The sequence below is a fragment of the Lepus europaeus genome, chromosome 12, assembly GCF_033115175.1.
Source record: "Lepus europaeus isolate LE1 chromosome 12, mLepTim1.pri, whole genome shotgun sequence".
Taxonomy (NCBI): Eukaryota; Metazoa; Chordata; class Mammalia; order Lagomorpha; family Leporidae; genus Lepus; species Lepus europaeus.
In genome coordinates, this window is record NC_084838.1 from 103,674,503 (window position 1) to 103,687,502 (window position 13,000).

General features: G+C 37.8%; 1 protein-coding gene across 5 annotated transcripts in view; it reads left to right on the forward strand.

Moving 5' to 3' along the window:
• Positions 1-13,000, forward strand: part of GKAP1 (G kinase anchoring protein 1) — a 90,501-nt gene that overhangs the window by 59,500 nt on the left and 18,001 nt on the right. The window contains exon 7 of one of the 5 annotated variants that reach the window (XM_062208647.1): positions 11,967-12,119. The exons of the other annotated variants lie outside the window; for them this stretch is intronic. Coding sequence (XP_062064631.1) covers positions 11,967-12,119 — 153 coding nt within the window. The remainder of the gene's footprint in view (positions 1-11,966; positions 12,120-13,000) is intronic. 5 annotated transcript variants of the gene reach the window in all.

The following is a 13,000-nucleotide window of genomic DNA, read 5'->3' on the forward strand; positions in this document are numbered from 1 at the left end:
GATCAGCGAGATGCGCCGGCCGCGGTGGCTATTGGAGGGTGAACCAACGGCAAAAAGGAAGACCTTTCTCTCTCTCTCTCTCTCACTATCCACTCTGCCTGTCAAAAAAAAAAAAGAGCATATATAAGGAGCAGTGTTAGCTATGTTAGGAAAAAATCAAATTGAATTTCTACCTTTCATCACATTAAGATCAATTTCAACATAGATTAAACACTTATATATAAAGGACAAAAAATTTATATATATAATTTAATTGTGAATTAGTTTTTTAACAGGTTCAGTGTGCTTTGTAGATACAGTTCTAAGAACATAATGATATTCCCTTCCTCTCTCTCTCCTTTCTTCCCTTGCCCTCTTTCCTTGCCATCACCTTTTTTCTCCCCTTCTTTTTTTTAGTTTTTGAGATAACATTTTAAAATTACATTACAGTAAAAAGGCTTAATATTTCATCGAATAAGAAGTTTAACAAGTAAAAATCAAAAAGACCCTAGTTTAGTGGGAGTATAGACAGTGGCTATAAATAGTAATTAAGTGGAAAAATAACCATTTCACTCAGATACAGTAAATTTTAAAGTAATCACAGATCATTAAAATTATAGTGGTATAACATTCTTAGCCATTGGTTTCACAAAGGTATAAAACAGTTTTACAAAACCATATATGCAGCATTACTGATACACATAGACCTTTTTTCACAAATTTTATAGATTTTTTAAAAACATGAAAATTGTACATATTTATAGGTTATTATGTGATATTTTGTTAGTGTACACATTGTATAATATCCAAACAGGGCAAATAACATTTATCTTTGCAAACATTTAACATCTCTTTAGAGTGAAAGCATCCAAAATCCTATATTTTAGCTTTTTGTTTGTTTTGAAAGACAAATTTAGAGAACAAGAAACAGAGAGAAAGATCTTCCACCCGCTGGTTCATTCCCCCAGTGGCTGCAACTGCTAGGATTGGGCCAAAAGCCAAGAGCTTTATCCACTTGGTTACAGGAGCCCAAGCACTTGGACCGTCTTCCAAGGGGACCGGGAGGAAGCTCCTGGATCCTAGCTTCAGATCAGTGCAGCTCCAGCAGTTGCAGCCAATTGGGCAGTGAACCAACGGATGGAAGACCTCTCTCTCTCTATGTCTCTGCCTCTCCTTCTCTCTATGTGTAGCTCTTTCAAATAAATAAATAATTCTTTTAAAAAAAAGATAACCTATTATTAGTGAAATTGTGTGATATCATTAAGTGAGATTGTCTTTCTGTGCTTGGCTATTTTCACTTAACATAATGACCTCCAGTTCTGTCCATGTCGTTGCAAATGACAACATTCATCTTTTTTGTAAGTCAGTAATATTCTGTTTGTATATGTACCTTATTTTCTTTATCCATTCATTGGTGGATGGACACTTAGGTTTATATTTCCTGACTGTTGTGAGTAGTTCTGCAATAAATATCTGGGTGTGCAGATGTTTCTTAGAGTTCACTTCCCTTGGATATATACTCAGTAACAGATTGCTGGATCACATATGGTAGTTCTATTTTTAGTTTTTTGAGAAGCCTCCACACTGTTTTCTAGAATGGCTGTACAAATTGACATTCCTGCCAACAGTGTGTAATGTTTCCCCTTTCTCTACATCATCACCAACACTTGTTATATAATCGAAAGCCTCCTGGAGCAAAATGGTATCTCACTGTTTTGATTTGCATTTCCCCAAGATCAATGAAATTGAGCATTTTTAATGTACTTATTGGTCGTTTATATGTTTTTTCTTTGAGAAATATCTTTAGACCTACTGGCCATTTTTTAATTGGATTATTTTTCTGCTGTTGAGTTTTTTGAGCTCCTTTTATATCCTGGATATTTACCCCGTGTCATATATATAGCTTGAAAATATTTTCTACTATTCTGTAGTTTGTCTCTTCATTCTGTTAATTGTTTTTCTGTTGCTATACAAAGGCTCTTTAGTTGATGAACTTCCATTTGTGTATGTTTGCCTTTATTTTCTGCATTTTTGGGGTCTGATCTAGAACATCCTTGACCGTTCCAATGTCAGGAATTATTTTCTCTATGTTTTGTTCTAATAGTTTCAATGTTTCAGATCTCAAATTTAGGTCTGTAATCCATTTTTTGGTCAGTTTTTGTACATAGTGGTAGGTAAATGTTTAGTTTCCTTCTTGTGTATATGAATATCCAGTTTTACCAGCATCATTATTAAAAAGACTGACCTTTTTCCATTGCTCAATTCCTTTATCAAAGATGAGCTTGCTGGAGATCTGTACATACACTTCTAGGGTCTTTATTCTGTTTCATTGGTCTATGGATGTATTTTTATGCCAGCACCATGTTGTTTTCATTACTGTTGCTTTGTATACTGTGAATTTTGTTGTAATATACTTGTCTATAAGCCTCCTGCTTTGTTCTTTTTGCTTAAAATTAGTTTGGCTATTTTTATAAGATTTATTTACAATTGTTTTAAAGATTTATTTAGAGAGAGGAAAAGCAGCGAGAGAAAGAGGTCTTTCATCCAACGGTTCACTCCCCAAATGGCCGCAACGGTCGGAACTGCACCGATCCAGAGCCAGGAGCTTCTTCCAGGTCTCCCATGTGTGTGCAGGGGCCCAAGGACTTGGGCCATCTTGTACTGCTTTCCCAGGCCATAGCAGAGAGCTGGATTGGAAGTGGAACAGCTGGGTCTCAAACCGGCACCCATGTGGGATGCCCATGCTTCAGGCCAGAGTGTTAACCTGCTGCGCCACAGCACTGGCCCCTCCGTACAATTTTAATAGTGTTTTTTTAGTTCTGTGAAAATGTCATCAGGATTTGGATAGCAATTGCATTGAACTTGTAAATCATTTTGGGTAGTTTGCACATTTTAACTATATTTATTCTTCCAGTCCATGAACATGGGATGCCTCTCTATTTCTTTGTGTCTCCTTCAGTTTCTTTCATCAGTAATTTATAGTTTTCATTGTAGAGATTTTTTTTACTTTTATCTCTTGGTTAAACTATTTAAAGATTTACTTATTTGGAGGGAGGGAAGGAGGGAGAAAGAGAGAGAGAGAATTGATCTTGCATCTGCTGGTTCACTTCTCCAGATGGCTGGGGCTAGACCAGGCCAAAGGTAGGAGCCTGGAACTTTTCCTTTGTCTCCCACATGGGTACAGTGGCTTTGGGCTATCCTCCTCTGCTTTCCCAGGCACATTAGCAGGAAGCCGGATTGGAAGTGGAGAAGCTGGGACTCAAACCAGCATTCATATGGGATGCCAGCATTGCAGGCAGCAAGTTAACGTCCTGTGCCATGATGCCAGCCCCCTCTTGGTTAAATTTATTCTCAAGTGTGTGTGTGTGTGTGTGCGTGTGTGCGCGCGCGTGCGCGTATGTGTATATTGGAATGAGATTGCTTTCCTGATTTCTTTTTCAGATGATTTATTATTGCTATGTAAATAACACTACCAATTTTTCTACATTGACTTTGTATCCTGAAGCTTTGCTAAATTTATTAGTCCTAACAGCTTTTTGGTAGAGTCATTGAGGTTTTCCACATGTAAGATCATGTCATGTACAAACAATGACAGTTTGACTTCCTCTACATTTATACTCAATTTTTGATGTTACATTTGACCTCTTTCAGTATTGCCTGTGTCAACATTGTCGTGAAGGGATCATAACTTTTTAGTTTTCACAATAAAGGTGTAAGTGGTTTTTAATGCCATATTTACAATACTGGAGCATTTTGAATTTGTTGGTATAGTTACTCTTACCAGTGAATTTTCTACCTTCTGATACTTTCTTCTTACTAGAGTCCTTTTGAGTTTAAAGAACTCCCTACAGCCTCTAAAGTTTCTGTTGAGAAATACGCAGTCATGTGAATAGGTACTCCTTTAGGAGTTGTTTGCATTTTCCCTCTTGCAGCTCTCTCTAACTTTAACCTTGGACTGTTGGAATATAATGTGTCTTAGCGTAGACTTGATTGGTTTGATCTGACCAGTGACCTTTGACTTTCCTGTTCCATGATAGGTGTATCTTTATTTGGGAAAGTTTTCTGTTGTTATATATTTGAATAGAGTTTCAACCTCTTTGGCACCCTCAAAGTTCCTCTTGAATCCTAATAACAAATACTTAGTCTTTTCATGTTACCTGTATTTCCTATAAGCTTTTTTCATCCTTAATTCTTTCTCTAACTATTTTCAAATAGCCCTTGAGCTCACTGATTTTTCTGTTTGCTCTATTCTGCTATTGATGCCTTCCCTTCCTCCACATTTTAAATTTTACTTAGTATATTTTCAGTTGAAGGATTTTTGCTTAATTTTGTTTAATTACATCATCACTCTATCAAGTCTCTTAGAATAGTGATTCATCTTTCTGTGCTCTCTTGAATTTTGCTGAGTTTCCTTAAAACAGCTGTTTTGAAGTCTTCATTCAAGCATTTGGAAATCTCATTTCCTAGTGGTTGGTTTCTGGCACCTTATTTTGACTTAAGATGAAGCTTTAGTTCCCTGAAGTTCTTGAACACTGAAGGATTATAGTAATCTGGCTTTCTTTATAGCTATGCTTCTAGAAATTATGCAGTCTGTTTATTTTCTCTGCATCTAAGGACACTTTTAGTGTTTCAACACTAGAAAGCACCCTAAACTGGTTTACCTAGGTTCATTGTTGATATGTTTTTACTGATCCAGTCATACAATACTTTCCAAACTCAAATTTGTCCTAAATCTACAACTGATGTGTTGTTTAGTATGAGCTGGGGAAATGCCTAAAAGGGGTAGTCTGTCCCTGCAAGCCTTTTCCTGGGCCTATGGTAGGCTCAGGCTCCTTGTCCTGTGTCCATAAATGCCATAATACTAAATGACATGCAGAGCCATCAGCCCACCAAGATCAGTGTAGCTTGTGGGGTAGAACTAAAGCTTACCCTGCTATGGCCTGTCTGTTGCTGAGGTGGGCTCATTGCCCCACTGGTGATGTTGGCTGGGATAAAAGACTACTCAAACTGGGACTGCACAACTCTCCTGAGCACTGAATCAGGTCTAGAGATCTGTCTGCAGGCACTAACCTGGGGACAAGGGACCATTAGGATCTGCCCAGTTAATGGATGTTATCAGGCTGAGTCCTATGATTCCATGTTATCCGCCCATGGTTGTGGGGATGGAGGAGGATGATAGAGGCAGCCCCTCAGCTATTCAGGCAGGCCCAAATGTGTCACACCTGGATCTCACAGTCACCAGGCCTTTTTTGTAAATCACAAAAATGGATGGGTTTACAGATCCAGGCAACAACATGCTAAATAAAAAGTCATAAAAGATTACATCAGAATGATAAAAATTTTTTAAAACCTAAAGTATTCTCGTACCACATAGGACCTAGGGAAGAACCCACCTGCAGACCTACAGCTGCCAGTGCACTATCCTCAGGATAATCTGTATTTGCCCCGTGATGCTTGAGCTAGTTCCCCTTTAACATTTCCCAGTGCTGGGACTCAGGCTCTTGGTGCTGTAAGCCCCAGCAGTACCTGGATAAGGGTGCTATCCATATTATACAGTTTGAAGGCTCTAGCTATTAGTGCCACAACCACCAGCATTATTCAGACTTGCCTTGTGGGGCAGGACAAGAGAACAGCTCCATCTGTATCCCACAGCACCCAAAGCATGGCTACAGTCATCACAAATCCAGTGTGGTTGGCACTGAACTCTCAGGGGACTAAAGACAGACAGATACCTTTGGAAGCTCACATCCACCTTAAAGTCATACTACTATGTCTACTGACTAGATGGTTGTGGCACTGGTATACACTGTTGATGCTGATTACTACTGAAGAAATCACTCAGAGGTTACATTTCTGGGCTCATCTAGAGCCAAAGTAAGAAAAAGAAACGGACAAAAAAACAAAACAAAAAAAAAGCAAAAAAAAAAAAGAATACGAAAAAGAAAAAAAAAGAAAAACGGTTAGAGCAGATGTGCAAACATCAACAACAGAGGGACACAGGAAAAATGAAGAAGGAAGCGTGACACCTCTAAAAGAACACAGTGGGTCTCCAGAAATACATTCTGACTTGGAAGAAATCTGTGTTATGCCTATAAAAGAATTCAGATTCTAAGGAAACTCAGTGGGGTACAAGAGAATACAGCTAATTTAAAGAAATTAGGAAAACAAATTATATGAATGAGAAGTTTAGTAAAGAGCTAGAAGTCATAATAAGAACCAAACAAATTTTGGAGCTAAAAATTTCAAATAAAAAACACAGTTGAGAGCTTCAACAACAGAATAGACCAAGCAGAATAAAGAATATAATATCTGGAGAACAAGACCTTTGATAAACCCAGTGAGACAAAAATAAAGAGAAAACAATTTAAAAGAATGAAGAAAGTCTACACAACATGTGGGATCCCATTAAGTGAACAGATTTTTCTTAAAAAGATTTATTTATTTGAAAGGCAAAGTTAGATCAATTTTCCATCTGCTGCTTCTCTCCCTAAATGGCTACAATGGCTGAGACTGGACCAGGCTGAAGCTAGGAGCTAGGAACTCCATCCAGGCCTCCCATGTAGATGGCCGGTGCCATCTTCTGCTTTTGCAGAAGGGTGCATTAGCAGGGGGCTGGGTTGGAGGTGAAATAGCTGGGACTTGAACTGGTGCTCATGTGGGATGCCAGTGTCCCAGGTGGTGTCTTAACTCACTGCGCCACAATGTGAGTCCAGTAAGCAGATATTGTTTTAAGCGATACTGGGAAGGGAAGAGAAGGAGAAAGGCATTGAGAATTACTGAGTGAAGTAGTAGTTGAAAACTTCCTAAGTCTTGAAAGAGATTTGGACATTGAGATACAGGAAGTTCAAAGGACCCCAGACATGCTCAATCAGAAAAGACCTTCTCCAAGGCATATTATAGTCAAATTGTCAAAAATTAAGGACAAGGAGAGAATCCTAAAAGCAGTAAGAAAAACATCGAGTTACATATAAAGGAAAATTAATTAGGCTAACAGAGGATTCTCAATAAAACCCTACAGGCCAGAAGAGAGTGGGGTGATTAATTGCAAGTTTTGAAAGAAAAACACTTCCAACCAAACTTTATATACAGCAAAGCTATCCTTTAGAAGTGAAGTAGAGGGTCCAGAACTGTGGCATAGTAGGTTAAGCCCCCACCTGCAGTGCCAGCATCCCACATGGGTGCTGATTCAAGTCCCAGCTTCTCCACTTCCATTCCAGCTCCCTGCTAATGCACCTGGGAAAGCAGAGGAAGATGGCACAAGTAGTTGGACCCCTACACCCAGGTGGGAAACTCTGAAGTAGCTCCTGGCTTCTGGCTTTGGTCTGGCCCAGCCTTGGCCATTGTGGCCATTTGGGGAGTGAACAAGGAGATGGAAGATGATTTCTCTCTCCCTCTCTGTATTTCTGCCTTTCAAATAAATAAATCTTTAAAGAAGTTAAGGAGATATAAAATGTTCCCCAGATAAGGAAAATCTGAGAATTTATCACCACCAGATGAGCCTTACAAGAAATCTTGAAGAAAACATTCATTACATCTCTTACATTAGAAGTAAACCTCATGAAAACACTTTTGACAGTACATAATTCACTAAAATACCAGCTGCAATTAATGAATCAACAAAAATGACAGGAGTTTTAATCTGTCAGTGTTAACCTTGAATGGAAATGGATTAAATTGCCCATTCAAAAGATCCAGGTTGGCTGAATGAATAGAAAAACCAATACCCAACTGTATGTTGGCTACAAGAAATGCTTTTCACAGAGAAAAATGCACATAAACTGAAAATGAAGAGTTAGAAAAAGATAATACTATGCAAGTGGAAACCAAAAGACCAGTGGGAATATTTATAATCATATCAAATAAAACTTTAAATCACAAACTGTAAAAAGAACATTATATGTTGATAGGATCTATTCAGCAAAAAAAATAAGAATCATAAATACATATGCACTCAGCACAAAGACAACTCTGGTATATATAGTAAATATTTGACCTAAAGAGAGAGAAAACTTCAATATAGTAATAGTGGGGGACTTCAGCACTCCATTGTCATCAATGGGCAGATCATCCAGACAGAAAAACATCAGAGTTGAGTCATACTATTGAATAAATGATCCTAACAGACATTTATAGAACATTTCGCCCAACAGCTATAGGATACATACTATGCTTATCAGCACATGGGACATTTTTTAGGATAGACCATATGTTAGGCCACAAATCAAGTCTCAGTAAATGTAAAAGCACTGAAATCATACCATGTATCTCTCAGACCATAAGGGAATAATAGTCTAATCAACAACAAGACAAACAATAGAAAATTTACAAATACATGGAAATTGAGTAACATTCTATTAAGTGACCAATGGATCATTGAAGAAATTGAAAAAGGAATTAAATCTTTTGAAAGATGAAAATGAAAACATAGCACATCAGTTTAATACTGAGGGAAGTTTATAGCAATCAATGGAACTGCCATATGATCCAGCAATCCCACTACTAGGTATATACCCAAAATACTTAAATTCATTGTGTAAAAGAAGTATCTTTTCTACCATGTTGAAAGCTGTTCACAGTAGCCAAATTATGGAATTAACTAAGGTGTCCATCATTAGATGAATGGATATAGAAAATGTGTTATATATCCACAGTGGAATACTGTTCAGCTATATAAAAAAAGAAATCCTGTCATTTGTACAAAATGGATGGAACTGGAGGACATCATGCCGAGTGAAATAAGCCAGAAACAGAAAGACAGATACCCCGTGTTCTCCCTTACATGTAGGAGCTAAAAATTGTAAAGCCTGCCCAAACACAGAATGTTTGTAACTAGAGGTTAGAAGGGGTGGGAGGGATAAAAGGATTTTGGATTTAAAGGGGGGGGGGAGCTGAATGTGGCTCATTAATTGTGACAAATATATGAGAGGTTAATAATAGGGTAAATGGGGTTAGGGGAATATGGAAACTCTTTGTATTGCTACCTCACAATCTTTGTTTTTCAATATAAAGCTATTAAAGTATTAAAAAAAAAAAGCAGTGATATATCAACCCAACTCCAGTTAGATTGGCTGCTATCAATAACAAAAGATGACAACTGCCATTGAGGATTTGGAAAAAAGGGGACCCTTGCCCACTGTGATAGGAATATAGCAATATAAATTAGTATAGCCATTATGGAAAACAGTGTGAGGTTTCTCACCTAAAAATAGAATAGACTACCGAATGATCCAGCAGTCACACTACCAGGTATGTATACCAGGGAAATGAAATCAGTTACTCCCATGTTATTACAGCACTATTCACATATAGCCAAGAAATGGAAACAACCTAAAATGTTCATCAACTAAAAAATAGGGAAAGAAAAAGTGGTAAGGGCTGGTGTGGTGCAACAGCTTAAGCCAATGCCTGCAGTGCTGGCATCCCATATCAGAGTGTCAGTTTGAGCCCTAGCTGATCTGCTTCCAATCCAGATCCCTGCTCATGTGTCTGAGAAAGCAGCAGCAAACTGTCCAAGTGCTTGGTGGGAGACAGATGGAGTTCCAGGCTCCTGGCCTCAACCTGGCCCACCTGGCTGTTGTGGCCTTTTGGGAAATGAATCAGTAGAATCTTTCTCTTCCTCCCACTCTGTCTTTCCAACAAGCACATCTTTTAATTTAAAAAAAAAAGGAAAAGTGGTAATATTCGCAAGGGAATCAGGCATAAAATGAATGGGATGTTTGTCATTTGCAACAACATGGATGGAACTGGAGGTCATTATGTTAAGTGAAATAAGCTAGGCACAGAAAGACGAGTGCCAGATCATCTCAGTCATGTGGAATATAAATTGATGTCATAAAGTTAACGGTATAATTGTGGTTATCAGAGCCTGGGGAGGGTGGTGTGGGGAAGGGTTATTTCACAGTACTAACTTATAATTAGATGGTAATCAGAAGCGTTGACATTCTGGTGCACAGTTGGGGACTACAGATCATGACAATGTGCTGTATATTTTTCTTTATAAAAAAAAGCTAGAAGAAAGGCATTTTAATGTTTTTACCATGAAGAAATGTGGACTGAGGAGATAGGTGACAAAAGACGTTTTAATCCCTTGAGATATCTTTATTGGCATATAGAACTTACGTAAAGATTTTTAAATGTAAAAGGTTAGGCAGCACAAGCCTAAAGTAATCAACAGAGCATGGTAGGCATATTCGTTGATTTGGTTGATGGGATACAATGGAGAGTCCAGCAGCAAACACTGACATTTATGTTTAGTAGATTTTGGAAAAAGGTGCCATGACAATTTGTTGGGGCAAAGAATAACTGCCTTCTCAACCAATGACGCTGGATATCCATATGCAGGAGTCTGAATTTCTACCCCTTCTTCACGCTATGCCAATAGTTAATTCAGAATGCATATTGGAACTAAATATAAGAGCTAAAACTATGCAGCTCTGAGAAGAAAATATAGGAGTAAATTCTTGGGACCTTGAGTTTTTGTCATGATTTCTTGAATTTAGACTTTATGAAAAATGTAAACCTTCTGTGATACACAAAGATTCCATGAAGGAAGAAGATGCAGAATAACTCACAGGAAAAATATATTTGTAAATTATATTTGGTAAGGTGTAGTTGTATGTAAAGTACATCAGGAACTCAAAAAAAGGCAAGTAACCGAGGCAAAAAGTGAGCAAAAAGGAGGCACGCACTTTGTTCAGTGGTTAAGACACCCAGGTCCCATATCAGAATGCTTGGGATCAAGTCCTGGCTCTGCTTCTTAGTCTGCTTTCCTACTAATGTGCACCCTGGGAGGCAGCAGCAGGTGATGGTTCAAGTATTTGTGTCTCTGCCATCTTCATTGGAGACCTTGATTGAGTTCCTATCCCTGATTTCAGCCTGGCCCTTCCAAGGCTGTTGTTCACATTTGGGGAGTGAACCAGTGGATGGGAGAGTTCTCTCTCTGCCTGTCTCTGTTTCACTGTCTCCATGCCATTCAAATAAAATTTAAAATCATCAAAAGAGATGAGTAGACATTTTCCCAGAAAGATATATAAATGTCTAGTAAGCACACAAAGGATATTCATCGTTAGTCATCAGGGAAATGTAACTCAGAACCATGATGAGAAACCACTTCATTACCCACAAAGGTGCCTGTAATCACAAAGACAGATAATAACAAATGTTGATGAAGAATATGGGGAAATTGGAACTCATTTGCACTGCTGATTATATCTGGTAACATCTCAAAAAACTAACAAAGTTAATTTAATTAATTGCTGTGACCCAGCAATTCCATTTGTAGGTATATATCCAATATAGTTGAAAACACATCCACACAAAATCTTATGCATGAATGGTCATAGCAGCATTATCCCTAGAAGCCAAAAAGTGAAATAATCCAAATGCTTATCAACCCAAATGGATAGAAAAATGTAGAATAAGCTATTATTTGGTAATAAAAAAGAAATGAAATACTGAGGTATGCCATAAGATGGACGAACCTTTAGAACAGTTTGCTAAATCAAATAAACCAATTGCAAAAAAAGTACTAGATTATTTCATTTACATGAAATGTCTAGAATAGGTTGATAGTAGATTAATATTGCCTGGGGCTGGGAGAAGCATTAGGAGGAAAATGGGGAGTGACTGCTAATGAGTGCAGTGTTTCTTTTTGAAGTGATGAAAATGTTACAGGATTGATTGTGGTAGTAGTTTTACAACTCTTTGAATATATTAAATAACCATTGACTTGTACACATTACTTGGGTGAATTGTGTGTGACTAACAAAAATTTTAAAATCAAGCATACCCAACCCCAAAACTATTAAGAAGGAAGAAAAGGACATTTCCAAATGTATCTTAACTGTTTATCTTCCGGAACCAAGGGGTTGATTGTCTCTTAATTAGCAGATTCCTTTTGATTCTTTATTCTTCTAGAGACTGACTAGGTTTATTAAATGCATACACTTTTGTGTTGAATGATAGTAAATCATATTCGTTTTTGACAGGAATTGAGTTCTTCTCAGACTTTATCACATGATGGAGGATTCTTCAATAGACTGGAAGATGATGTTCATAAAATTCTTATTAGAGAAAAAAGAAGAGAACAGCTTACAGACTATAATGGAACAGATAATTGCACAGCTCATGAACACAACCAGGCATGTAAAGTAGAAAATTCTGTTAAAATCAGTGAAATTAAAATGCAAGATTTTTTTTTAAAGTAAGCTGTGGAATCCAATTATGATTGTATAAAGTAACCGTTTTAGATAATATCTTAGTCATTAGATAATATTTTAGTCATTGTCACACAAAGATATAAATATTCAAAGCATGAAGTATGTACTTCATTCATTGATGAGTATTTATTGAGCATGTGCTATATTCTGTGTACTGTTAGCCACTGGTGTGAGGAAGCAGGACACCAGGATAGTTGAGACCCTTCTTTTTTTTTTTTTTAATGATTTTTTTTTTTTTTTACTTGAAAGTCACAGTTACACAGAGAGAGGAGAAGCAGACAGAGAGAGAGGTCTTCCAGCCTTCCATCCACTGGGTCACTCCCCAGATGGCTGCAACAGCTGAAACTGTGCTGATCCGAAGCCAGGAGCCATGAACAGCAGAGAGCTGGATGGGAAGTGGAGCAGCTGGGTCTCGAACTGGCACCCATATGTGATGTCGGCACTGCAGGCAATGGCTTTACCTGCTACGCCACAGTGCCGGCCCCAAGACCCTTCTTACCTTAGGTACTCAAAAGTAGTGGAAATAGGAGAAGGTAGATCTGTAAAGGCATTGTTATTCAGCACGATGAAGACTTTAAGGGATAGATGAACAGTAAAAAACAGGCTTTGAGTGGATAAGGCAATAAATACTGTTTAGGTGAATTGTGATGGGTATGATAAAAAGTGACATTTGAGGTAGGAGTTGAATGATGAGTAACTATGTAATCTGAGAAACAAAGGGTTTGTAGCCTAAGGGGACCTTTTGCATTATGAAGACCATAGACAGAATACTCAGGAAACTACAGTTAAGTGTAGTACAGAGA